The sequence below is a fragment of the Furipterus horrens genome, unplaced genomic scaffold (assembly GCF_987537825.1).
Source record: "Furipterus horrens unplaced genomic scaffold, mFurHor1.1.pri manual_scaffold_5, whole genome shotgun sequence".
In the NCBI taxonomy this organism is placed as follows: domain Eukaryota; kingdom Metazoa; phylum Chordata; class Mammalia; order Chiroptera; family Furipteridae; genus Furipterus; species Furipterus horrens.
Genome location: NW_028327175.1, coordinates 127,114,139 through 127,140,616, shown reverse-complemented (window position 1 = coordinate 127,140,616; position 26,478 = coordinate 127,114,139). Strand labels below are relative to the sequence as shown.

The following is a 26,478-nucleotide window of genomic DNA, read 5'->3' as shown; positions in this document are numbered from 1 at the left end:
CTTGCCTACTTCATCTGCCTTTGTTTCAATTCCCTAGCTTTTGTTGTTGGTTGTTGTGATAGTTTTCACTTTAATGTCCATAGTTTTGATCCTCCTTCTTCTAAACAAGTCCCTTTAACATTTCATATAACAGTGGTTTGGATCTAATGAACTCCTTCAGTTTTACTTAGTCCTGGAAGCACTTTCTCTGCACTTCTATTTTGAACAACAGCTTCGCTGGATAGAGTAATTGTGGCTGTAGGTTTTTGATTTTCATTACTTTGAATATTTCTTGCCAGTCCCTTCTTGCCTGCAGTCTCCTTTGATAAATCAGCTTAGCGTCTAATTGGGACCCTTTGTACATAATTCTTTTCTTCTCTCTTGTTGCTTTTAAGATTCTCTCTTTATCCTTAATTTTTGACATTTTGATTATAATGTGTCTTGGTGTGGTTCTCCCTGGGTCCAGTTTTTCTGGAACTCTCTGTGCTTCCTGGACCTGTAAGTCTATTTCCTTCCCCAAGTTAGGGAAGTTCTGCTTCATTATTTTTTCACATAATTTTTCAATTTCTAGTTCTTCTTTACCTTCTGGCAACCCTATAAGTCGTATATTTGTTTGCTTATAGCTGTCCCAGAGGTTTCTGGGCCTCTCCACATATTCCTCACTTTTTGTTTCCTCTTTCTGCACTGGTTGACTGTTTGTTCCTTACCTGTGTTCCAATTTGTCAATTTGATCCCTGGTTTTCCTTTCCTCACTTGTAGGTGCTTTTGTTCATTTCAGCAGGACTAGCCTTCATTCCTTCCCCATCTGGTTCAAGATTTTTGTTAGTTCTGTAAGCTGCCTTATAACTATAGCTCTGAACTGAGCCTCAGAAAGATTATTTGTTCATCAGTTAATTCACATATTTGCTTTCCAGTCAGCTGCGTGATTGGGATCTCAATCATGATTCCCACCTTCCTGGCCATTTTTATCTTTCCTTCTTGCGCGGGGCTGTCACACCTCCTACACTATAGGGGGCAGAGCCCTGTGCACTCGGCACAACTGGGCAACCCTTCTCACCACACTGTGGCGCATTGTGTGTGGGCTGGGGTCCAAGATGGATTCCTGCCGTTCACTCTCCGCTGAGACTGGGAGCCTCCTCCTCCATCACCACGCCCTCTGGGCCTCACAGTCCCAGGCAATGGGGGTCTGCCTTCCCTGGTGTTGGAATCACGAACTGACAGGTTGCCTGCAGCCAGGGGTGCTCCCCAGGCGCTTCTCGCCTCCCCTTAAATATGGGTGTCTGTGCTTACTGTGTCCCGCAGCTTGTTGCTGTAGCTGCCACCACTAGCAGAGCTTGACCTCTCCACCCCGACTTTGCCCCTCCTACCCATCTGGACAAGCACCACCTGTTTATAACTTCATACATTGGACTTCCACGCAGCTTTATTTTCTGGAACTTCTGGTTATTTCTGGTTTTGCGGTAGTTACAGTCCTTATTAGTTGTGGAGGGAGACGGAGCGTGTCAGTCTAGGCCTCCATCTTGGCTGGAAGTCTAAAAATGATCTTAATAGGATGGGAAAAATAATATGCTAAGCATATTTATTTGTTTTTTATTTTGAGCGTGCTGGAAACAGTGAAACAAGCTTAGGAGACGCAAAAAGAGAGAGCCTTGGCAGGGCAACTTTGGCTCTTTATAAAAGTTATGGGAAATAAGTGGGCCAAGGTGCAGCTGCTATCAGCTCATTGGAGAGTCAGAGAAAAAGGGGCTTTGGGGACAGGTTCAAGGAGGTAGCCTGGGACAAGCTGCTGCTGCCAACTGCTCCCCTGGTTGCAAGTCTCTTGGGGACCCTTAGAACTTAGGGAGAAAAAGTTTATTGTGAGAAAGAAAGAGGGAAGAAAGGTGTGGGCAGCTCCTGGGAAGGAAAGTGTGCAAAATAATTAACATTTGAAGCTGCATGTACAAAAGCAAATGTACAAATGAGACGAAATACAAAAATAAACCTGAAGTCCTTTTCCGCAATGTATAAATGAACAATAAAGATCAGTAAGGCCATCACCATCAGAGTAAAAAGTCTGTCTGAAATAAAGTAATTACTTCAAATGCCATTCAGATATTTTCCTTATAGTTATAACTTCAAGAAGTACTAGTAGACCAAACATATCCAGAACACTGTTTTTCACCTTACTCTACCTTATTAGATATACAAATATGTTTCCATCTTTTTGTCCAGCCAGCAAATGAGAATCTGTACCTGACCATTTAACAAAAGACCAGTTCTGGTCAGAGATGGGTGGGAGGAGAGCAGTGCAATGACCTAGAAGTAAGTCCCAAATGGCAATCGTTCCAGAAGTCAACACTGCTGCTGTGAAATTATTCTTCACATCACCTTCCAGGAACCTAACATCAAGCAGAGAAAATAAGATGCAAACTACACATTAAATAAAAAAAAGGGCCAAAACCATGCTCCCTAAAGCAACAAGAAGAAATATACCTGGAAGTAGGAATACCTCTATTTGCAATGCTGGGGCTGCTGGCTATTGTGTTGCAGTTTGAGACAGAATCCCATATGCAGTTCCCTACCTAGCTCCTGATGCATCTTGTACCCCTTGCACCCTAGCTCACCATGGCCAAACTCAGTCTCTTCAGTGTCTTCGGTCTTGCTAGTCCCTTTCCTTGGCAGACTCTAACCCCAGACCTTAGTGTGGCTGGGCTTTTGTCATTACTCAGGCTAGCTGCCTTCACAAAAAGGTCATACCTAATCACCTGCCTACAGCAGTGTGAGTATACACACATACTCTATTACATGACTTGTTTTTATCTTCGCAACACTTTTCACCATCTGAGATTATCTATTTCTGTATTTGGTGGGTATCTCTCCCACAAAAGTGTAATCATACAGCAGAAATCCGGTGTCTTTTTAAGACAGGGCTCTGCAGTCAGCTACCTGGCTTTGAATTCTAACACAGTAAGAGCTGTATGACTCTGGGTAAGTTATTTAGCTTCATTAGTATGAGGACATGGTGATTATTGTGAGGTTTGATAAAATGGTTGATAGTACAGTGCCTAACATGCAGGAAGTACTTAATAAAAATGAGTTGTTATTCCTCATTGCATATCACCTGCACCGTGCAGTGTGGCACTGATAAATAGATCTGATCAGTCAATAGTTAAATATTTATTAATAGACCAGTATTAACTGCCTACATGGTGGATGCTCAGTCAAATTTCAAAGTAAATAAGTCTTCCTAAAGTATATTTAAAACTTTTCTTAATGGAAAGAACAAATTGTAAATTTTCTGTAGAGAACATTATGAGAAAAAAAACAGGGCTTTAATATACATAAAATACTTACCCAACACCATGCTGGTGGGATCAGGATAAAAGGACCCTGAGGCTTGACTCAGATCTACTAAACATTCTACTTCTTAACAATCTTTCCCTTGATCTATACATAGTATTTCATGTTTCTATTCATCTAAATGACACAAAACATCTGTTTTTCGTATTTGCACAAGTGCCTTTCAAAAGGTCACACTCACTGACCAACAGTTACACTTGCCTGCCAGCCTGCCCTGGAGGAAGACAATAGAGCATCACACCCATGCTCAGGGCCGTCTTGGGGTTGATCACAATAAGCTGGAACACGGGGCTTCCTGATGGCTGCTTCTCTTTGGCACAAGGATGACTCAGAACAACAAAAAGGAGACCCTAATTTAGAAGAAAAATTAAAAACCAAGGAAATCATTAGGACTATGGTAAGAAAAAGAAAGGGCTGGCAGAGACGAAACTTAAGAATCACAGGAATGATCAACAGACTCATAAGTACCCAGGATTTCATCACTGGCTCACTTCTTTTTCAGGCAGGTACTGCTGAGATTATCACTGAGCTGGACTTCTGGCTTCTCCAGCACAGGGATCCCAGTGATTTTTCAGCCAGTTTTTCCAGGTGGGAATCTAGCTAACACATCAGTTCCCTCTACCTTAGACACCAGTGACACCCCATACCATCCATTTGGGGAAACACTAACCCAGGGAAAGAGGGCATATAAACATGTGGAGGGAGTCCTCAAATTAGAAATGTTCATTTGTCAGTTGGTTTTTGAAAATTCAGAATACATTTCCCCATAAAAACAATCTTGTAAGTGGTGACTGGATTTTTAGGCCAGCCTATAATAGCTTATTCGCTTATATTTATAGAGTAAGAATGACAAAAAAAGACACTGCCACCTATGATTGTTTCTGTAGGAGAATGTATTACAAAAATCTCTCCTAGATTTAAAATGGCATATTCTAACAATAACATTATTGTGTGAAGGTATACATCACACAGACATATACGTCTATATGTATTGGCTTAATAAAGATTTTTTATTTATTTTTAGAAAAAGGGGAAGGGAGGGAGAAAGAGGGGGATAAAAACATTGATGTGAGAGAGAAACATCATTCAGTTGCCTCTCACACATGCCTGACCAGGGACCAAACCTGCAACCTAGACATGTGCCCTGACCAGGAATCAAACTGGCGACCTTTCACTTTGCAGGACAATGCCAAACTCAATCAGATGTATGTTATATATTTAAAACTATCTGGGAAAAAAGAAATAGGGAAAATTAATTATAGGGCCATCTTAGGATCAATAACACTCATTTCTACTTTATACATTTCCAGAATGACTGAATTTTTGTAATGAGAATGAATTACCTTTATAATTAGAAAACTGAGAGTTTAAAAAATGTTAAATGCCATGCAGTTAATTATAGAGGTTGGCAAACTACAGTCCACAGGTCAAATCTGACTCAAGAATTATTTCTGTATGGCCCATGAGCTAAGAATGTTTTTTGCATTTTGAAATGGTTGGAAAATAGAAGACTATTTTGTGACATGAAGAGGTATGCCGCAAGGCAGCGGAGGTTTTTTGGAGTCAGAGTTTGCGGCATACCTCTTCAGGGGAAAGGCTAAGGGAGTAAACCCCGACAGAAAATCCGGAGCTGGAGTCCCTAAGGAGGTTTGACGTTGTAGTCAACACTGGCAACTCCTGCGGCGCACCTGAAGCCAAGCTGTATTGACTCCGTCTTTCCCTTGGACCCTTCAGCTGCGAAGAGAGGGGGGGTCTGCTGCATGGGCAACAGCAGACCCTCCATATCACCCTGCCCAGGCTCTGTAGCTTCAGCTTCACTGGAGAGGACACTCCAGCGTCATCGCAAGATGTCGATTCAACACAGGAGGAGACAGATACCGTGTCACTCCCGAGTCGGACTGCACAGCCATTCTCGGCGGTGCAGATAGACTCTTAAGAAGCTACACCATCGTCTCTCGAGACGGACGGCTGCCGATATCGATATATTTTGTGACATGTGAAAATTATATCATCTCTGGGTGATTTTGTGCGACAGTAGCAGAGCAGAGTAGCTGCAGCAGAAACCATGTGGCCTGCAGAGGTGAAAACATTTACTATCCGTCCTGTTACAGAAATGTTTGCTGATTCCTGCACTGAACTATAAATTACTATTTCTGGAGGTTGGCTCCATGGGGAACTCTTACTATCCTTCCCATTTCTGTGCTAAATGTTTTAAAATTAAATAGTTATTAATGTTGTAATACCAAAGACAGAACATGTAAATGCCTAGTAGATAAATTTAATAATTCCAGAGATATATTCAACCCTCTTAATTTAAGATGAATAGTAAGACTTAAGACCATGTGACAGATTACCTAAGACCACAAAACTTTTGAGTTCATGCCCACAGATGCTGCTGGGCTAGGAAGAGATGTACCCTTTCCATTCAGGGCCTCCATGTGCTGTGCTCTCAGGTTAGCCCTGAGGCTGGGCAAGTCAGTCTCCACACAGCACCAAATTGGCTGCTACTGCCTCTGTTCACAGCTCAATGGTGTATACACAAGCAGTCACCCCTACTCCAACCTGTTCAGAGGCTAAAACCAGACTATAAGCCAAGTTTTTAACACAATGGCTAAGAGGCTGTAGGGTGTGTTTGTTCCTATATAGAACACTAAAGCCTAAGAGAAAAGCATGCCTATGATCATTTAATCATTATCCCTCAGGATATTCATTCACATCATAACTCATTTATGGCAATATGGCTGGGACCCAAGTCTGATAACAGGCATAATATTCCTCAGTATAAATTCACAGCCATAAATAAATGTTTGCCATTAAGTCATATAGCCAGAAAATTTACCAAGCAATCATATTGTACCAACATATATTTTCTTTTTATCTTTTTAAAAAGATTTTGTTTATTTCTTAAAGAGAGGAGAAGGATGACGAAGGGAGAAAGAGAAGGAGAGAAACATCAATCAGTTGCCTCTCACACGCCCCCACCTGGAGACCTGGCCTGCAACCCAGGCCTGTGCCTTGACCGGGAATTGAACCAATGACCTTTTGGTTCACAGGCCATTGCTCAGTTCCACTGAGCCACACCAGCCTGGACTCAACACTTATTTTCATCCATAAATTTCAAGAAAGAACAAAAATAGGCAACAGGGAGGGCCAGTTAATTAGTACTTACTTATTGCTCTCATTCAGTGATACCAGAAGTAACACTCAAAACATATACAAAATGGTCCCAATTGATTGTTACTTACCATTTCAGAATAGGCTTTGTGACAGACTGAAGCTTGGTAGGAATCACCAATGTGCATCTTTTTCAGGAGCTGGCCAGTTTTTAAATTCCTTAGACACCAAAAATAGATAAGCTGGTAACACGCTTCCAGCAAGCTAGTTTTCACATAATAGTCTCTTATTTATCACAGCTCCATTTAGCAGGGAACCAAGGGAAAAACTAAAGCAATCTCCTTGTTTTGTCACAGACTGAGCTAAAAATAGAACTATAGCTTAACTTGAGCAATGGTTTAATTTGATAGTTTAGGCCTTTGTTATGCTACCAGGGAGAAACCTCTCCAAATTCAGGGAGCAACGGTTTCAATTCTTTCATTTTACTTGGTATTAATATTTAAATAAGTCACATGGTATAGCTCTACCATTATGATTTTGTCACAATTCTTGTTATACCTAAATTTTCGATGGAACATAATAGTCAGGGAATCAAATTTGGTTAGGCATGAGACAGCACCTGAAACAGACTCATAATTGTGTCTTGATAATATCTACTTATTCTACAGCCAGCCCAAGATAATGGAGAGAGAAGGTGACTAAGCTGGGGTGAAAAATGAAAAAGGACGAGTGGAAAGAAGAGGGTGAATATAAAAGAAGAAAAAAAAAGAGTTTGTTGGATCCACTCAGCCTGAGGATTTGTGATACTAACAACTATTTAATCATGTGACTCTGCCTATGAAAAATTTTGGCTCTCATCAGCCACAGATAAAGTCCAAGTTATTTTTCATGGTACTTAACAACCCTCACAAATCCAGCACTCGGAGCGCTGTGTCACTCACCATTCCTCTACCTGAAATCTCACTATCCGTTCAGCTTATCATGCATGTTCCCAACTCTCTGCCTTTGTTCGCGCTATCCCTTCCAGTGCCCTCCCCATTACTGACTAATCCCATCCCCATGCTGACCAGCCGGCACACATTCCTCAAGGCCCAAATTAAGTCCCAACTCCTCCCAACTGCATGACGTCAGTTTGATGCTCTCACTCCTCCATACCTACACCAGTCCACAGAAATCTCCTCACCTCCAATTCCAAATACTTTTGTCCATATGACTCATTTGTTTAATATATATTGTAGTAGGGTGTAATGTATTTTTTGAAGCTTTTATTTTTTAAATAATTTATTTAATTTAGAGAGCAGGGAAGGGAGGGAGAAAGAGAGAGAGAAACATCAATGTATGGTTGCCTCTTGCATGCCCCCAACTAGGGAATTGGCCTGCAACCCAGGCATGTCCCCTGACTAGGAATAGAACCGATGATCCTTTGGTTCACAGCTTGGCATTCCATCCACTGAGCCACACCAGCCAGGGTAGTATAATGTATTCATTCAACAAATACTGAACTTTCTATGGCCCAGGTACTGTATACAAAAACTAAAGACAGAAAACTAAATTCTCATGTAAGTATATAAGGTTTCCTCATACAAGGGACACCAGAGCAGGTTTATCCCTTACAGAGTTTAGTGCATGTTCTGTATTTAGTAACTTCTCTTCCCAAATCTCAAAGTACTCTGTCCAAATCTTTATCACTCTGACCTTGTATACTTGGAATTGTAAAGCACTTTTATTTACCTACTAGATTTTAGGGGCTTTGGGACCGGATTCATATCTGATTCATATTTGCATCTCTCACAGAGAAGTGGACACTCAAATATCTATCAAGTTGAAAGATAGTGCTCAGTTAATACAGCTTGACCAAGATTAAATATTTAAACCTTCAACAGTAGTTTCAAAATGGGCCACTTGAACCTGGAGTATAACATGAATTGCTTTAGAGCTAACAAATCAGGAGTCCCACACGAGAGGTGAACAACTACTATCTGTACATACAAAGGTCAAAGATAGCTTTGGACAGACAGTATGAGCCATACATCTTTGAGCAGCTACCCTAATCAAGGAGCTAAGTCAGGCACTGATAAATGATATAGGATATGATACTGTCTTCAGGGACTTCCATAATACAAAGTAGCACATGCTAAATTAAAAATTAGGGCCACATGAATTCAGACAGGGTAACACCAATGAGGGCAGAGGTGATGTGACAGAACTCAAGGTAGCTGTGGAAGAAGGTACTCCTTAGAACATAAACTTATGCTTAGAAGCTAAGTACAGAGATCTCTACTCACCTCAAATTTTGTCTTGATCCATTACATATGAAATGCTCTTAGCAAAAGAGGGGGACTGAGGGATGGGAAGAAAAGAGGAGCTAAGGAATATGGAATAGCCGAAGAGAAATGTTTCTAATACAGCATGCATGAAATGAAAGCTAAAGAAAAGCAAACATGGGCCCTGGCTGATATGGCTCAGTGGACTGAGTGCTGGCCTGTGAATCAAAAGCTCACCAGTTCAATTCCCAGTCAGGGCACATGCCTGGGTTGTGGGCCAGGTCCCTGGTTGGGGGTGTGTGAGAGGCAGCCAACTGATGTTGCTCTCTCACAGTGATGATGTTTCTCTTCCTCTCTTTCTACCTCCTTTCTCCTCTCTTGAAAAATAAATAAATAAAATCTTTAAAAAAAATAAAAAGGAAAGCAAACATGGGCCCCACAGAACTTTTTATTTCTGGGGCGGAGGGGAGTAAGAGTGTTTATAAAATAATAGCATAAAAGATGACCTGGAGGGACCTGACTGAGTAGCTCAGTTGGTAAGAACATTGTCCTGATACATCAAAATTGCGGGTTCAATACCCAGTCAGGGCACATACAAGAATCAACCAATGAATGCATAAATAAGTAAAAGAAACAAACAAACCAATGTTTCTCTCTCTCTCAAATCAATAAACAAAAAATAAAATTTAAGCCCTGAATGGTATGACTCAGTTGGTTGGGCATCATCCCACAAAGTGAATGTTGCCAGTTTGATTCATGGTCAGGCCAGATTCCTGGGTTGCAGATTTGGTCCCTGGTTGGGGCACATATGAGAGGCAACTGATTGATGTTTCTCTCCCTCTCCTTCTCTTTCCCTTCCCCTCTCTATAAAAATAAATAAAATCTTAAAAAAAAAGTTTAAAAAGAGGAGATCTGGAGGTTGAATATAGATTGATGGCAATTACGGGATTAAATTAATAATTTAGGAGCTACATAGTAAAAGTCTGGACTATAGAAATAGCAGGAAGAATAGAAAAGACAACTTTTGTAAAGAACATCGTCCTCAAACAAGATCAGAGACCCGAGGAAAGTGCCCACGTGGGAACCCGCTGCTCTAGACAGCAGGACATCTGAAAACAGGGTGTGTTATAAAATGGTCCCATTTTAGGGGCTTCCTGTTGAGGAGGGGCAAGGTTTCTCTCAGTGGCCATACTTTACCACTTTATCCCTAGAGGGTTAGCATTGGACAGTGTAGAAGAGGTAGGGTAGTAGTGACACTAATATCATAACTTTCTTTTACCAAGACCCCTTCCAGCCCCAAGGCAACAGTTAATGGAGAAGGCTTCTGAGAAAAAAAAGTCAATCTATTCTCCTAATACAAATTAACCCTTCAAGAGCCAATGTCCAGATATGGTTCTCTGTGGTCAGGAAAGAGGTGGCTAGGGACTCCTTGACTTCAGTTTCCCTATCACAAAGTTGTTAATTTGGATTCTGTAATTAAATATTTTATGTATCTAGTAATTCTGGATTGTATTCTAGACATCATGAATGACACTTTACATACACTTTGGATTCTGTTAGGTTCCTCTGTAAACAGTTAACTTGGATAAGTTCAAATTCCAATTGCTGAAAACCCAGTTCAGTTCTTTTTGCCTTACCTGGGCTTCTCTGAATCTGCCCTGCATACATGTAGTTTAAACGTCAGCCAAATATTTACGCAGAGATCATAGCTAGAGTTTAGGGCTCCTGGGCTCTTCTCTGGCTTTCTACTTTTTGAGACTTCTCTCCCTCACTTTTGGCTGCTGTTGTCATGCTGAACTCTGTCATGTGGTTCTTTAAACCAGCAGACAGACAGTTATCTATTAAGTTTTTGCCACCCACTGTGCAAACTGGAGCCCACCCTCTATAAAAAAACATAAAAACAGGAAACTCGTCCAGTGACATTTCCATTCTCTAAGAGTCAAACTCCTTTCAGTATCTTTCTTCTTTTTTTCTCTCCAGTGCCTTCAGTTAATTGATTTTATATTTATTCCAGAGTTTATAGTTACTTGAAGTAGGAGAGTTGGTCTGATAAATGCCACTCAGTCATTAACCAGAAGCAGAAACAATCATACATTTTACCAATAAAATTTCATTCATTTAGTCTACTCAGATCTTTTTTTCCACAATGTATGAATTAATACGACGTTCTTGTTAAGTATATAGCATCTGCCAATAAACACACAAAAACACAATCATATTTAGTCTCTTATCTAATCTTAATAACCTGGTGAAATTAAAGGTATATCCTTACATTACAGAAAACTGAGGATTTTGAGGGAAAACTTACCAAATAACAATGTTGTTCATTATAGTGGTACCAAGCAGAGCTTCCTGCATCCCTTGAACTTCAGCAAAAGTTTGTACAGTCTCCTCGGTAGGCATCAAAAACTGTTTTTCTTTGCTTCTGCATTTAAAATAGTATTAAAAACCAGCACTTTGTACCAAAGCAGTTTCTAAGCAATCTTTCTACATATTATTAAACTCTGTACAATAAACAATAACCTGCCTGGACTAGTGTGGTTCAGTGGGTTGAATATCATCCCCAAAACCAAAAGGTCACCGGTTCACTTTCCAGTCAGGGCACATGCCTAGGTTGCAGGCCAGGTCCCTAATTAGGGGTGTGCAAGAGGAAACCAACTGATGTTTCTCTCACACATTGATGTTTTTCTCTCTCTGTCTCTCTCTTTCTCCCTCCTTTCCCCTCTCTCTAAAAATAAATAAAATCTTAAAAAAAAAAAAAAAAAAATACTAACCTAAGACCAGAAAAAAGTTTCAATCAGAAAACATGTATATTCTAAACTTTGTACGATAAATATATATTATTTATATTCTCTATCTGGATATATTGCAAGTACCTCAAATTTATCATATCCAAAATTAAACTCACCAGTTCTCTTTTTAAACCTCATGTTTCTTTCTGCATTCTATCTTGACAAATGATACCACCATCTACCCAGGTGACCAACCCAAAAACCTGGACTTTATCTTTGTCTCCTTCCTCTTTATCTCCATAATCACCAAATCCTAGTGATTTTATCATTTTATTTCTCCCAAATCTGTCTGCTTCTCCCCATCTCCACTAACACTTTCCTAATTTAAGCAAATAATTACTTGTCTTGCCTGGATTACTGCAACAATTCATAAAAAGATAAGACAAACAAGATCCATGCCCTCTGTTATTAGGAGAAACAGATTAAAAAATCAAAATAAATAATATAAATGAGTATATGATAGAAACAGAGGATGCTAGGAGCTTTGCTTTCAGTTATGTTAAATTTGAGGGAGCCCTGGATGTCTATTAAATAGGCATGCAGGTCTAGAGGTAAAAAAGAGCTCAGAGCTGGAAATTTAGATGGTAACTGAAGCCATGAAAACCAAGTGTGTGGAACAAGTGAAGGGTCTAGAACCTTGGGGTACTTGTAACATTTAAGGGGCACACAGAGATTTCAATGACGACAAAAAGAGGCCAGCCTAGCGATCCGGCCGCACCTCGGGCCAAGACCTCACCAAAATGCCATCTCAAAATGAACACACCATGGAAACCATGATGTTCACATTTCACAAATTCGCTGGGGATAAAGGCTACTTAACAAAGGAAGACCTGAGAGTTCTCATGGAAAAAGAGTTCCCTGGATTTTTGGAAAATCAAAAAGACCCTCTGGCTGTAGACAAAATAATGAAGGACGTGGACCAGTGCCGAGATGGCAGAGTGGGCTTCCAGAGCTTCATTTTGCTAATTGCTGGGCTCACCATTGCATGCAATGACTAGTTTGTAGTACACATGAAGTAGAAGGGAAAGAAGTAGGCAGAGGAGCAGCTACTTCCTCCCTGATAGGGTTCTCCCAGTGGGTCATTTAAGGAATATCTGCCCCACAGCTTCCCCTGTATAAGGATTTCATGAGCAGATTGGGGCCCTTAGAAAATGTACAAATAAAATCCCACCTCCATTTGACAAGAGAAAGAAAAGCTAATTAAAGCCAGAGAAGCTTTTGATTTTTATATTGCTTATATCCTCATGCCCTCAATAAACAAATTTTTTAGTTAAAAAAAAAAATAGTTGACAAAAAGAACAAACTACATTTGCTGAGCCTCTCCACTGCACTGACTTCCTCCCTGTATGCCGCTTCCACCCCTCTAAATTGATTCTGTGGTCCAGTATTGAACAGAACCTGCAATACCAAGCCTGTAGCTCAGAAAAATAAGATACTAGGGGATCCAACTTTCTCTAACACCCTGGAATAAAACCATTCTTTACTTAATAGTTAAAATCAACCAGTACTTTTCTTACCTTCCATCTTCTGCAAACGTCACAATCTCTACTTGTTGATCACAAAGATTCCTGCTGCTACTGACTAGCCTCCTCTTTGTCAGGCCAAGCACAGCTTGTATATTTCCAGAGCTCAGGAGTATCTGCTTTTCACTTTTACCATCAGAGAAACAAAGTAATGTCCTAAACCAAATATAAGAAAAAGTGCAGAGAAGTCAGGAATAAATCTTTAATAGTAAAGAACTAGGTAAATTTTATTTATTTATTTATTTATTTATTTATTTATTTGCCCTTCAAAAACAGAAAACACATGTAAATTTATGCAACATAACTGACAAACAATACTCTGAATCTGTAAGACTGTCTTATTGGAAAGAAGAACTAGGTAAATTTTAAATGGAAACTTCAATCTGGGATAAAAAATAGGAAAAGGGGGTGGGGGTACAGCTCCTCCTGTAGAATTACATACCTGATTTCTCTGATTTCCAAATCTCCCAAAGCTACGCAAACCAGATTGCAAACATCAGGCATGGGAACGATCTGCAATACTGGAACCTAAACAAAACAAAGAGCCAAAAATGATATTTGGTTGTTTCATTTTTAATTAATCTAAATTTTCCAAAATGTGTTGCATTCCTTTTTATTTTTTCTAAAAAGATTTTATTTATTTTTAGAGAAAGGGGAAGGGAGGGAGGAAGAGGAGAGAAACATCGATGTGTGAATGATACACCGATCAGTTGCCTCTTGCATGCCCACAACCGAGGAGCTGGCCGGCCCACAACCCAGGCATGTGCCCTGACCGGGAAACCGGTGAGGTTTCGGTTCACTGGCCAGCGCTCAATCCACTAAGCCACACCAGCCAGGGCTCCTTTTTATTCTTACTGTATCAGGATGGTTTCTAACATTTGAAGAAATGTGGGAAGGTTCAGCAAATACCCTCTTTTTATGAGTCATAAATCCAAACAAGCTATCTGCATAACAGTGTTTACACAGTATTTATTTAATGAACCTACGCATTAACAGTGGAATGATTAAGTAAATTCTGGCATGTCAGTTAATGGAGCATTATGCAGCCATTTAAAATAAATGTATTCACTGAACAAATAGTTATTGAGCAAAAGCACAGAGCTAGAGAATAAGAATGAAATCTGCTAAGATAGTAGATCCTAGGTTGCAGGTTTGATCCCTGGTTGGGGCATGCATGGTAGGCAACTGGTCAATATTTCTTTCTCTCCCTTTCCTTCCCTGCCCTCGTCTTCTCTCTTTAAAATCAAAAAACGTCATCAGGTGAGGATTAAAAAGAAGAGGTAACTATGCAAAGTGATGACTGTGTTAATTATGGGGGTCCTTTGACAATGTATACATACATATATCAAATGATCACAGAGTATACTTTAAATATATTACAAGTTTAGCCCTGGCTAGGTGGCTCAGTTGGAGTGTCGTCCCATACACCAAAAGGTCACGGATTCGATTCTCAGTCAGGGTACATACCCAGGTTGTGGGTTCAGTCCCTGGTCTGGGTGCATATGGGACGCAACTGATTAATGTTTCTCTCTCACATCAATGTGTCTCCCTCTCTCTCTCTCTCTCTCTCTCTCTCTCTCTCTCTCTCTCTCTCACTTCCTCTCTCAAATCAATGAAAATATCCTCAGGTGAGGATTATATATATACACAACATGTTTATGAGTGTTTGCCAATTATACTGGAATAAAGCTGGAAAAATAAATAAAATTCTAAACAGATAAGTACAAAGAATATGTAGATACAGAAATGTTTACATGCTAAGTGAGAAAAAGCACGTTAAAAAAATTTAATCATACTAGGATTGCAACCAGCTAAGATATATATGAAGGTGGACAAGTTCTGGAAGAAAACACATGCAGAAAAGAAGCAGGAACAATGTTTTCATGAAGGGTAAGATAAACAGGTAGCAGCAAGTTTAGAAGTGAGATTAGACTGGAAATTCCAAGCTGCTTCAACAGATCTAGTATAAAAATCCACCTCTGGATAAACATGTGACAAAGCTAATAAAGCACAATGTGAACTGTAGAGTCTAGATGGCAGGTACACAGTGCTCACTGTGCAATTTTTCTGTATGTTTCAAAATGTTCACCAAAAATGCTGGGAAAATAACCTTATCTCTGTTCTATCTTGCATGCAAATGATTGCAAAGATCTCTTTCAGAATGAACTCACCTCTGTGAAGTGCCAGGAATACTTTTTTTCCCACCGCCAAGTATCCAGAGGTTTCCAAAGAGAAACTGCATATTCACAAGCAGTTACAATACACGGCTCTCTGACACCAGCTATTTCCCACCACATGGCACTCACATCCACGGAACAAGAACCTGAAGGATCCTGACCAGAATGGCAACAACAGTTATGTTAAAGGGATATTTGGGGTCTGTTTTATGAAAAGAATAAATATGAAAAGTGATGCATGACAAGGATTAAATGAAATACCAAGTAAATGTAAAGTTTTATGCAGGTTAGAATAAAGAGCTTGGTGGGTCTTATATGTAAATAAAAAATTGCACATACATCCTTATGATATAATTGAAAAGTATAGCTCCAGAATGGAACACATTAGAATTTAACCATAAAAGATAACCCCTAACAACTTAACCATTTAGAAATTAAACATCCTGATGACCCACCCATGGGTTGAAATAACATACTATTTCTAAACAAACACATCCAAATGTGTTGAGTGTGACCAAAGCAAGATTTTCCCCAAAATGTATAATCAATCATAAAGCCATTTATCACAAAGCAAGAAAGATAAAAACGAAGTAAGCAAGCAGCTCAAAAATGAAAGAAGTATAATGAAAAACAGAAGGAAGACGTTATTAAGGATAGAAACAGAAATCAATAAAATAGGAAACAAAAACCTCAATTAATCAATACAACCAAAAACTAGTTTTTCTGGAAAACCAACAGAATGGACAAATCTCTTAAGTCTGATGTAGGAAAGAAATACTTTTAGAAATGGGGGATTGGGGAGAGGCTTAACTGCATATAGACAGGCAAAAGTCACATAAAAACAATAAGTAACCTTACTTACAAACTTGAAGATACAAATAAAATTGTTGATTCCCAAAGAAACTAAGTTATTAAAATTGTTTCAAAAATAGCTTTGAAATACATGGGTATTACTATGTATCTTTTATTGAATAGAAATCTGGGGCTCAGAGGTTAAACGATTTGCCCAAGGTCAGAAAGCCAACAGGCACAAGCACAAACAGTTGATGTGTATTTAAAGCTTTCTCCCACACCACTTTTCTCAACTAGGGGCAAATTCTGCAATGCTCCCTGAGGGACACTTGACAATGTCTGCAGACATTTTTAGTTGTCACAACTCGGGAGCTACTAGCTCTATTTGGTAGAGACCCAGGCTATTGTTGAACATCCTGCAATGCACAGGCTACTCCACCCTCCCCAGCAAAGGATTATCCAGCCCATAATGCCCACAGTGCTGAAACTGACAAACCCTACTCCACACCAATCTACTTCAAGTACCATGAATACAAAGTTAACTAGGTCACAGGTCCAATCTCTCAGGACTTACTAAAATATCATTAACAGAATATTGTAATTCATATTTCTCAGAACCACATATACAGTATATGATAGATTACCCATTCACTACATCACAATCTAGAATTGCTACCTATTTCTGATCAATCACTATAAGTGGTTCTTCTAGAAATATCTCATCATTTGGGTAGGAAAGTCATGAATGACTTCTCTTCTTTCTCTCCCTCTGTTAAAATGCCTGATCTTAATTTAGATAAGTTGAGTTACTGAGCTTAAATTGTCCTTGGCAATAGCTTGACACATAAACTTCTTTAGGAGATGATCTCAAAATATAAATACAGGTAAATATTGTGAAAAACAAAGAATTTAATTAAATCTTTTTCTGAATCAGTTTTTAACCAAGTTTATTTAATAGTATTAAGAATGCAAAGCTATCTAATCAAATTCTTCTCTATTTTCCTAACAATTCATTACATTTTTTACTGTAAGACACAAGACACATTATGAGCTAACAGTCTTCTGACCTTTAATTTTGAAACCAAGTGTAGGTTGCCTGGATTTAAGTTGTCACAAGCAGGAACATCTGTTACTTCAGTCTGGAGAAACAAAAGTCACACCATTAATCCACACTTTACGTATGACATCTGCCTGCACCACTCACTCATCAAAATACCTACTTCATATGGCAAACTGCTTCACTGATGACAAAGACAATAGGATCCCCTTCCCATTTAAAAATAGATCTTTAAATTAACTTTATTTCCCTAGAATGAACATAAAAGTTTACAGTGAAGTCATATCAAGGAAACACATTAAAATCTTTTTTTTTTTAATCCCCACCCAAGGACACACTTATTGATTTTAGAGAGAGGAAAGGAAGTGGGGAGAGAGAGGGGGAGAAAAACATTAATGTGAAAGAGAAACATCTACTGGTTGCCTCGCGTACACACCCCAACCAGGGACCGAACCTGCTACCTTAGGAATGTCCCCTAACTGGAATCAAACCTGTGACCCTCTGGTCTATGGGATGACACTCCAACCAACTGAGCCACACTGACTAGGGCTGTTAAAACATTCTTAAATACTGAGAAACCAATGTGTAAGGAAGTCATGCTGCCCATTCTCTTCATTCCTTCAGAGAAAACATCACGAAGGAAGTGGACTGTACCTGTTCAACGGAATATTTCCATGATTCTAGGCATGTATTTCCACAAAGCTGATTTTCTTTGAAAGAGAATGACTCAGTGGGGAGAGGTGTTGCTTGGAGACCAGAATCAAAGCTACAGTCAGACTGTCCTCCTCTCCCTGACACAGGGAGGATGCCATCTAATTTTGGCAGGCTGGTGCAACTGTCATATTGTTGGCTCTCATTGGTTTTCGCATGAGAAAGCTGGGGCGAAGAGTCAGTTAGTCCAACAACCTCTGCAGACACTTTGATTGCCTGAGGGCAAAGAGCTGGAGTAGTGCCTACAATGGGGAGAGTGGGTGAACACACATCTGCTGTCAATCTGTCATTATCATCAGGAGCAACAGTGTTTAAAGGAGTGAAAAGTAATATGGATGAGGAAAGGCCCTTCTGCTGAGGCTGGCTTTTTAGCTTTGGCATTTTAGGATTTGCTTTTCCTGGTAGAACAATCAGTTCCTCTCCCATGTCCTCCATTTCTATGTGGATTTGTTTAGGAGTCAGTTCCTCCAAAACAATACATTTTCCCTCTTTAAGATGTCTCTCTCCATACACTTTTGATCCGAAAGGCTCAACTGGCTTTTCTGAGTAGGACTTCAGTTTTTCAAGCTTAAGAGGTCCAAATTCTTCATCAGGTAACTGAAAGTCTGTGATTTTAAGAAAAGATGACAGTTGCTTTGAACTTAACATTTCATTCTCATGAGATGGGGCACTGAAAGCATCATCGTCCAAGACTAAATAAGAATTATTACTGGAAGAAAAGGAGTCCTCTTTTAGGCAGTGACCTTCCTTCCCTAAAATAGAAAAACAATAACCAATACCCAAGAAGAGACATTAACCCCCAACAAAGAATGGACTTCCAAGCTCCAACAGGGTGTAACAGGTTCATCCCTTTTCCCATCCATGACTGAAAACTCAATAAACAGTTCAAAAATCATCCATAAGTTAGTAGTGACCTAGCAGCTCTCCTTGTGCAGTACCCAAAACTCTGTGGTGCCCACAGTATTGGTTGGGGGAAGGAGACAGGGGTCTAGTCCCAGCTCGGCCACTGACTTACTGTGGTACTTTGGGCAAGTCAACTCACTTCATTTTCCCTTGTCCCTCATAAGGGAACTGGACTAAGAATCTCTAAAGACATTTCTACTCTAAAACTATGATTCCAACAGGCTTTCAGAGTACAATCTACAAAATGCTGATTGTTCTCACTGAAGAAAACTTAAGTTTTCCTTTCAAGCAAAGTTAAGAGACTGGAATTCTGTATCATTCAAAATGCAGCTACACTGGCACATATATACAATGGAATATTATTCAGCCATAAAAAATAATGAAATACTGATATACACCAGAACATGGATATATCTTAAAAACAAGGTGAAAGCAGCCAGACACAAAAGGTCACACATTGTAGGATTCCATTGGCATCTATAAGCAAATCCATACAGATAGACTGGTGGTTGTCAAGGGCTGGGAAAGAGGAAATGGAGAATAAAGTGGTAACAGGGTTTCCAAATTGTTTTGGAACTACATAGGGATCATGGCTGCATGTTGTGAATATACTAAATGTCACAGAATAGTTCACTTAATGCAAACTTCTTAATTTTGTTATGTGAAGCTCACCTCAAGAAAAAATTTTAATGTAGCTGGTTACTAAAATAGCAACAAATGCCAACATATACAAAATAATGTGTCCAGTTTGAAATTACCCTGCTTTCTGGTTGGTATTCTTGTTAGATGATGTCATAATGACACTTATTTTTAATTACTTTATTAACTAGTTATAGCTTATAGACCAGAGCTCGAGTCGAAAGATATAGAGCAAGCAAGCTCCCTACTTTTTATTTTAATCCTCACTGAGGATGTTTATTGATTCAGAGAGAAAGAGATGGGGAGAGGGAGGGAGAGAGAAACATCAGTCAGTTGCTTTCCGTACACATCGACTGGGGATCAAACCCACAATCTAGGTATGTGCCCTGACCTGGGACTGAACCTACCTTTTGGAGAATAAGATGATGCTCCAATTAACTGAACCACCCAGCCAGCGTAGGCTCCCTATTTTTGTAAATAAAATTTTATTGGAACACTGTCACATCTACATGTTGTCTGTGGCTACTTTTGCACTATACTTGAATAGCTCTGACAGAGCACAATGACAATTTACCACATGACCTTTTATGGTAAGTTTACTGATCTCTAGTATAGAGCCAGAGTGAATCATCTAGTTTTTATGCTGTTTATATATATCTATATATTATAGATATAACTCCCAAGTAAATGAATTAAAGTTTAAATTAGAACACGTCATTTGCTATCTTCTAAAAACTTGTGTCCCACAGACCTCAGAGACTAGATTGGATATTTAATCCAAAAAAATTGCTCGGACCTATTGCATTTTTTACACAATCATTCCTAAGACAGTTTGTCAGTGACCTCTTACTGTGACACGTATTTCACTTTACTTCAAAAACATTTCCTATATTACTTATACCTTTCTCTCCATTGACTAAGACTGTGCTATACCTGAATACTAATTTTAGGTAAACGTCCAATGTATTTTCTTTCTGAGCGTCAACTTTTTAAACCACATTAGTGAACTCCGGTACCACATGACCGGGTCTGACCGTGGTTCTGTCAATTGAATTAAAACTTTAATCTCCTTGTGCCTTAACTTCCTCTTGTGTAAGATGAGGATAAAAAGATTCTGCCCTAGCTGGTGTGGCTCAATGGATTGAGTGCTGGCCTGTGAACTTAAAGGTCACCAGTTTGATTCCCTATCAGGGCACATGCCTCGGTCATGGGCTGGGTCCCTGGTTAGAGATGTGTGAGAGGCAGCTGAATGATGTTTCTCTCCCTCTCTTCTTCCCTTCCCCTATCTCTAAAAAATAAAATCTTTGAATAAAAATAGATTCTACCTCCAGTAGGGTTGCTGTGATGATTCAACTAGTATTTGTACGACATTTAGGAAGTGCCAGGCACACAACTATTAAGAGGTCATCATCATCATCATCCTCAACCACACCTTGATTCACTTTTTAACTGTCCTCTTACCATAAATAATTGCTTTTTCATTCTGATCCTTGTGCAAGGCGACTTCTTCCTTGCTCCTGTTAATACCTGATGTGCCAGAAGCAGGCAAAAGTAGTTCATGATGATGTGATATAGGGATGGAGATTGACTTTCTTTTTCCTCTGTGTCTTCTACTGGATGGCTGGGTAATCGCTTTCCTAGAAAAGTCATCTTTAATGGGACCAGTAGGAGAGCTGACTTCAGTTAATGAACTAAGTCTCTGAAAAGGATTTCTTGAACTTGTTTGTCCTGTGCATATGTCATACACCCTAATTGCACTTTGGTTAGTTTCTTCACTGGAAAGGTTTAAAGTTTTAGCAGCTCCCTTATTTTTAACCCCTTTCTTTCTGACATTGATGTGACTTTGAATTACAGCCTCTAGGGCTACTTTCCTCTGGCAGTTTGACATATGTTGTGTTGTTCTAACATAATATTCTGCAGGAAAAAGGAGGCCTTCTAGTATGGTGCAAGAATGTGTTTGATTTTCTGCAGAAACAGGAGAGATTACTTCTGCGGCAAGACTCTTAGACTGACTCAGAATCCCATTTTCCTGTAGACTTCCATTTCTAACATCAAGGGCATTACTGGAAGATTCTAAAGACTCCTCTGTGTAATATTGTTCATTTAAGCTTTGGTTTTCATTTGCTGATAAGTTATATGTGAGGTCATTTACAGAATATGCATTATCTGCCTCTAATTCAGGACTTCTAGGCTGCTGGCCACATGCACTTACAGCTTTATTGACCTCTGGGTTACCTGTAAAGACAGTCATATTTTTGTTGTGTGCCTCTAAGTTTACAGGTGAGGTAATGCTTTTTAAACCATGAGCAGCAAGTTCACAGTTCCTTTTAGGTGGCTTATGTTGAAGGTGCGGACCACTACTGTTATCTGATGGAGCATACAAAGGAGGTTGGGGCATCCTAAGGAAATGATTTTCTCCTAGGACAGCATCCATACTGCTTTGTGCTTTGGCATCTGGTGGAATTAATACACTCCCTCCATTAGTTTCTGTTACTGGTGACTGAGAATCTGGAATGTCAGACTCAGGACTTGAAAACTTAGTTCTTATTTCAGTTACAGGTGTCCCAGGATTTTCACTATTGATTTCTTTCTGTTTGTTTAGCCTTCTTCCAGAGAGGATAAGTGAATCAGTTTTAAAGAAAAATTCCCTCTCTTGTGAAATAAATGGTCTCTTCTGCTGCTTCTTTCTTCTCTTTGGCAGCTTACTCCATCTTTTCTCACTATCAGGGCCACTGACCCTGTAGGCAAAATATTCTTGGATATCATCTGTTCTCTGGATGTGTAATCTTTCCACTGGGCCACATCCAGGGTCGAAGGACTCAAGCTCAACATCTCCAGTTTCTTCATCAGGATGGGTGTTGATTTGTAATGCATCACAAGAAGATACATTAGTTTTAGGTTCTAAGGAGGAAAAATTATATAATTAATATTTTTCTTTTAAAATGAAACAAAATATTTATTTCTAAATGTTATATATAAATACTATCAAATATTTACTTAAGAGTCAATGTATTTCATTTAGGCAGATCAAAGTTCAAGTTTTTCATAATCTAATAAACCATAATAATTAAATAAATGCAAACACATAGAATTGTGCTAGAAAAATAATTTTTAAACTAAAAAATTATGTATTATTTACTGAAATCACCTTTTTTCTTATTTTTTTTACAGCTTTATTGAGGTACAACTGACAAAAATTGTATAAATTTAAGGTGTACAATGTGATGTTTTGATATATTGCAAAGTGTTACCATAATCAAGCTAGTTAACATATCCATCAATTCACATAGTTACAATTTTTGGTGTGGTGAGAACACTTAACATCAGTTCTCTTAGCAAATTTCAAGTATGCAATATATGTGTAGTATTAATTATTATTACCATGCTACACATTAGATCTCCAAAACTTAGTTATTCTGTGTAAGTGAAACTCTGTACCCTTTGACCAGCATCTCACCATTTCTCCCCACAGCTTACCTAATTTTTTATTTCTTTTTTTTTTAGCTTAAGTAACTATATATCTTTCCTATTCCAATAGCCTCAGATTTTATTATTATAAATTATTTAAGTATTAACATGAGAAATGACCATTGTTTTTCAGACATTTTTCTCTGTGCATATGTAGAAATTTAACTTAAAAATCTTTTAAATAATCAATAAATATGATTTCCAAAAGTTGAGAGGGAAAAAGAGCACTGAATAAACAATGAAACTGAAAGCATAGTTCATTGTCTATAGAATAGGAGAAAATATTTACAAATCTTGTGTCTAATAAGGGTCTAACAGCTACAATGAGGACCCGTACAACCCCTGAATAAAAAATCAAAGAACCTAATTAAAATATTGGCAAAGGACTTGAATAGACATTTCCCTAAAGAAGATATACAAATGGCCTCTAAGCATATAAAAAGATGTTCAACATCAATAGTCACTAGGAAATGCAGATTAAAACCACAATTAGATACCACCTCACATCCACCAGGATGGTTATACTTTTTAAAATGGCAAATTACAAGTACTGGCGAGGATGTGGAGAAATTAGAACTCTTAAGCATCATGGTGGGAATGCAAAATGGTACAGCTGCTATAGGAAAAGTCTGGCAATTCCTCAAAAAGTTAAACATAGAATTACCATACAACCCAGCTCAGTACCTACCTGAAATAACTGGAAACAGATGTCTACACAAATGTTTGTACATGAGTGTTCCTGGCAGGTTAATAGCTCAAATTCACAACAGTCAAAAAGCAGAAACAGGCCCTGGCTGCTGTGTCTCAGTGGATTGAGCGTCGGCCTGTGAACCAAGTGTCACTGGTTTGATTCCCAGTCAGGGCACATGACTAGACTTCCCAGTCAGGGCACATGACTAGGTTGCATTCCAGGTCCCCAGTTGGGGGTGCATGAGAGGCAACCGCACATTGATGTTTTTCTCCCTCCCTTTCTCCTTTCCCCTCGCTCTAAAAACTGATAAATAAGCAGAAACAACCCAAATGGCCATCAACTGATGAATGGATATGCAAATGATGGTACATCTATACAGTGGAATATTATTCAGCTGCAAAGGGAATGGGTGATGATGCATGTTTGGATGTATGATAACCCCTGAAAACATCATGCTAAGTGAAAGACGCCAGTCACAGGAGACCACATATTGTATGATTCCTTTTATATGAATTGTCCAGAACAGGTTAATCCACAGAAACAGAAAGCAGATTTGTGGTCACCAGGGATACAGGGTGGGATGGGTATGGGGTTTCTTTCTGGGATTGTGCAAATATTCTGGAAACAGATAGTGATGATGGTTGCACTGTCTTGTGAATATATAAAGAACCACAAAATTGTATACTTTAAAGAGTCTATTGCATCCTTTACCTTCTGGCTGTGAGAAAAAGAACTACCGCAAAATACACCTGGGAAATGAATAATAAAGCAAGCATAAGTGAATGGGCTGGCTTTACCTGAATGGTTTGGCTGTGGTGAAACTTCTGACTGGAGCAAACAATTTTCTTTTTTCACTGTTTTCTTAATAAAATTCTTAACCTTCTCAGCTCTTTCAGCACGCTAGAGAAAGTAAAAGCAGCTCAAGGAACAAATTTAAGAGAAAAAAAAATTTTTTAAAGCTTCATTATTATGAAAAAATGTCTTTGTAAAGTTTGTACTATTAATACCTCTATTTAAGACAGTAAGATTCACTTACCTGAAGGCGGCCCAGAGTCTTGCTATATTCCTTTTTCAAGAATGCTAATTTTTCCTTCAACTAGAAGAAAAACACCAGACAATACTGAGCGGTGGAAAGGATACAGTGAGCAGAGAAAAGTAGTACAGTGCTTACCAGACGTGAGTATGCGGTTCTCAGCTGGTCCCTCAGCAAGAGGCAGTGGAGCCAGTTGGCACCGGCCCACATTACTCTCACTTCTCACAAAGCACCAAATCCTCTCTTGTCTTAGTACCTTTGCACAGGCTGTTCTCATCACTTGGAACATTTGCTCCCCAACTCACTTTGCTAATTCTTACTGATTTCTCAAGCCTCAGCTTAGATTTTTATTCCCTGGAACAGACTTCTAGGCCCTTCTTCAATCCAGGTTATATACTCCATCTCTCTTCTGTGCTTCCTTTATCACAATACTTATAATACTCTGTTATCTGTTTACTTCTCTGTTCCCCCACCCCTGTTCTCACTGTGAGATCCTCCAGGGTTGCTGCACTTGGAAAATGAATCTCTTATTTGTCAGTTATTGGTGCAGGTGTCTCTACCACCCAGGAACATAGCTGTATCAGTACATAAGGGTATCAGCTATTATTCCACGTGATAGGTTATTAGAGTGGTCAAGCTCACATTTAGTGAATGATGCAGATGATAAACAAGAAAACAAAGAAACAGATAACTTCATGTGATAATCAGTACATAGACAAAAGGGACATGTGAGAGCTCCAGATAAGGCAGCCAGGGATCATTTCTGAGGACTACCGTTTGAACCTAGACCTGGAGGAGGAAGGAGCTGGCTAGGGAAGATCAGAGGGAAATCAGTTGGTCCAAGGTCACAGTTTATAAATGGTATGTGATTCAAACCCATGCATTCCAGCTCTAGAATCTTTGCTTTATGCTAGATTGCTTCTCACAGCATCCTATTAATCACCAGGCTTATCAATTACCTGGGGATTATCTTGACTTGTAAATGTCCGTCTCACCCCCATTAGAAAGTAGGATGGGATAAGAAGACGGTTATTGTGAATGAAGAGTGCAGCACAAAAGCTGGAACGACCAGCACGAGATACATTCTAGCTAATACCAGCAAAGGCAAAGCCGCCGCAAACACGGATGGCTAGAGCAACACTGTTACTGTTGCAGAAACAAATGCTGGAAACCACCCGTGTCTCAACAGAGTAATAGCTAAAGAAACCATGGCTCTTCCATACTACAGATCACTATACAGAACTTAAAAAGTAGGGTCGATAAACATGTATAACATGGATGCCAACCAGACATGGAGAAGGAAAACAAAAGCTGCAGAACTATCCAGATTGTACCATGTATGGACACTCTTTATTCCAAAAAATACACATCACTTTTTAGTAGTTAGAGCATATACCGCTCCCCTCCACACGCCCCGCCAGACTAACACACTCCAGGGGTGGGGTGGGAGAAGCTAAGACCAAGTGTTGGGACAGACAGGGTGTCAATGGAGGCTTAGCTTTAGCTACAACTTTGCATTTTGTGTTTATGCATTAGTGCTGTAAAAAACATTTTTTTGAAATGCGTTCTTTAAAAGCAACCAGACGAGCACAGCGCTCTTCTACACTTTCACTCCTTGAGCGACCCCAAGTTCAAAGAGCGTAGGTTAGAGGTTAGTGCGACCCCAGATCGCCGGGGACACAGAGACCCGCCTACAATCCTGGCGAGGGGTCAGAGTTCGGAGTCAGCCCTTCCCGTACCCTCGGCACCTTTTCCTTCTCCTCACAGCTGAGCGGCTTCCCGGGACGCTTTTCCATCGGGCCTGCGAGCGAATGGAAAAGAACAGCCGTCGCCGTCCGGGGCACGCGGACACGAAGACCACAACTGGCCCGAGGCCCCACTGGAACCTCGGGATAGAAGAGGGCGTGCGGATCCCCTCAGCGCGTGACCAGCAGCCCTTGGAGTCCCGCGCACCATCAACCCAGCCAATGAAGGCCGGCGCTCGGCTTGCGCATGC

At 39.6% G+C, this 26,478-nt stretch overlaps 2 protein-coding genes and 1 pseudogene across 5 annotated transcripts in view; 2 read left to right on the top strand and 1 right to left on the bottom strand.

Moving 5' to 3' along the window:
* UBFD1 (ubiquitin family domain containing 1) overlaps positions 1-7,274 on the top strand; it is a 43,741-nt gene extending 36,467 nt beyond the window's left edge. The window contains exon 7 of the mRNA XM_090277748.1: positions 7,101-7,274. Within this exon, the coding sequence (XP_090133874.1) occupies positions 7,101-7,130 (30 nt within the window). The 3' untranslated portion in view covers positions 7,131-7,274. The remainder of the gene's footprint in view (positions 1-7,100) is intronic.
* On the bottom strand, positions 1,554-26,460 carry PALB2 (partner and localizer of BRCA2). 4 transcript variants are annotated; one of them, XM_090277738.1, is made up of 13 exons: positions 26,231-26,460; positions 24,486-24,545; positions 24,247-24,349; positions 20,752-22,191; positions 17,692-18,500; positions 17,048-17,119; positions 15,183-15,344; positions 13,454-13,539; positions 13,006-13,167; positions 11,005-11,121; positions 6,564-6,651; positions 3,520-3,668; positions 1,554-2,357 (listed from the first exon to the last, which is right to left on the bottom strand). In XM_090277738.1, exons 1-13 carry the CDS (start codon positions 26,276-26,278, stop codon positions 2,147-2,149), a joined length of 3,507 nt encoding a protein of 1,168 aa, XP_090133864.1. In that variant the 5' UTR covers positions 26,279-26,460; the 3' UTR covers positions 1,554-2,146. The 4 variants fall into 4 exon arrangements, with proteins under 4 accessions (XP_090133864.1, XP_090133865.1, XP_090133867.1 ...); XM_090277739.1 differs by having other exon boundaries at positions 17,692-18,353; XM_090277741.1 differs by having other exon boundaries at positions 17,692-17,990.
* On the top strand, positions 12,229-12,507 carry LOC150009768 (protein S100-A10 pseudogene; annotated as a pseudogene).
* Positions 26,461-26,478: the final 18 nt, after the last annotated feature.

What these genes read in the sequence shown, in the direction of transcription:
- PALB2 (XM_090277738.1), bottom strand. Translation starts at nt 26,278, where the DNA reads ATGGAAAAGCGTCCCGGGAAGCCGCTCAGCTGTGAGGAGAAGGAAAAG. An exon ending in AGACTCTGGGCCGCCTTCAG is followed by an intron (nt 24,350 to 24,485) that starts GTAAGTGAATCT and finishes TACTTTCTCTAG; the next exon opens with CGTGCTGAAAGAGCTGAGAA. An exon ending in GGAAATATTCCGTTGAACAG is followed by an intron (nt 17,120 to 17,691) that starts GTACAGTCCACT and finishes TTGTTTCTCCAG; the next exon opens with ACTGAAGTAACAGATGTTCC.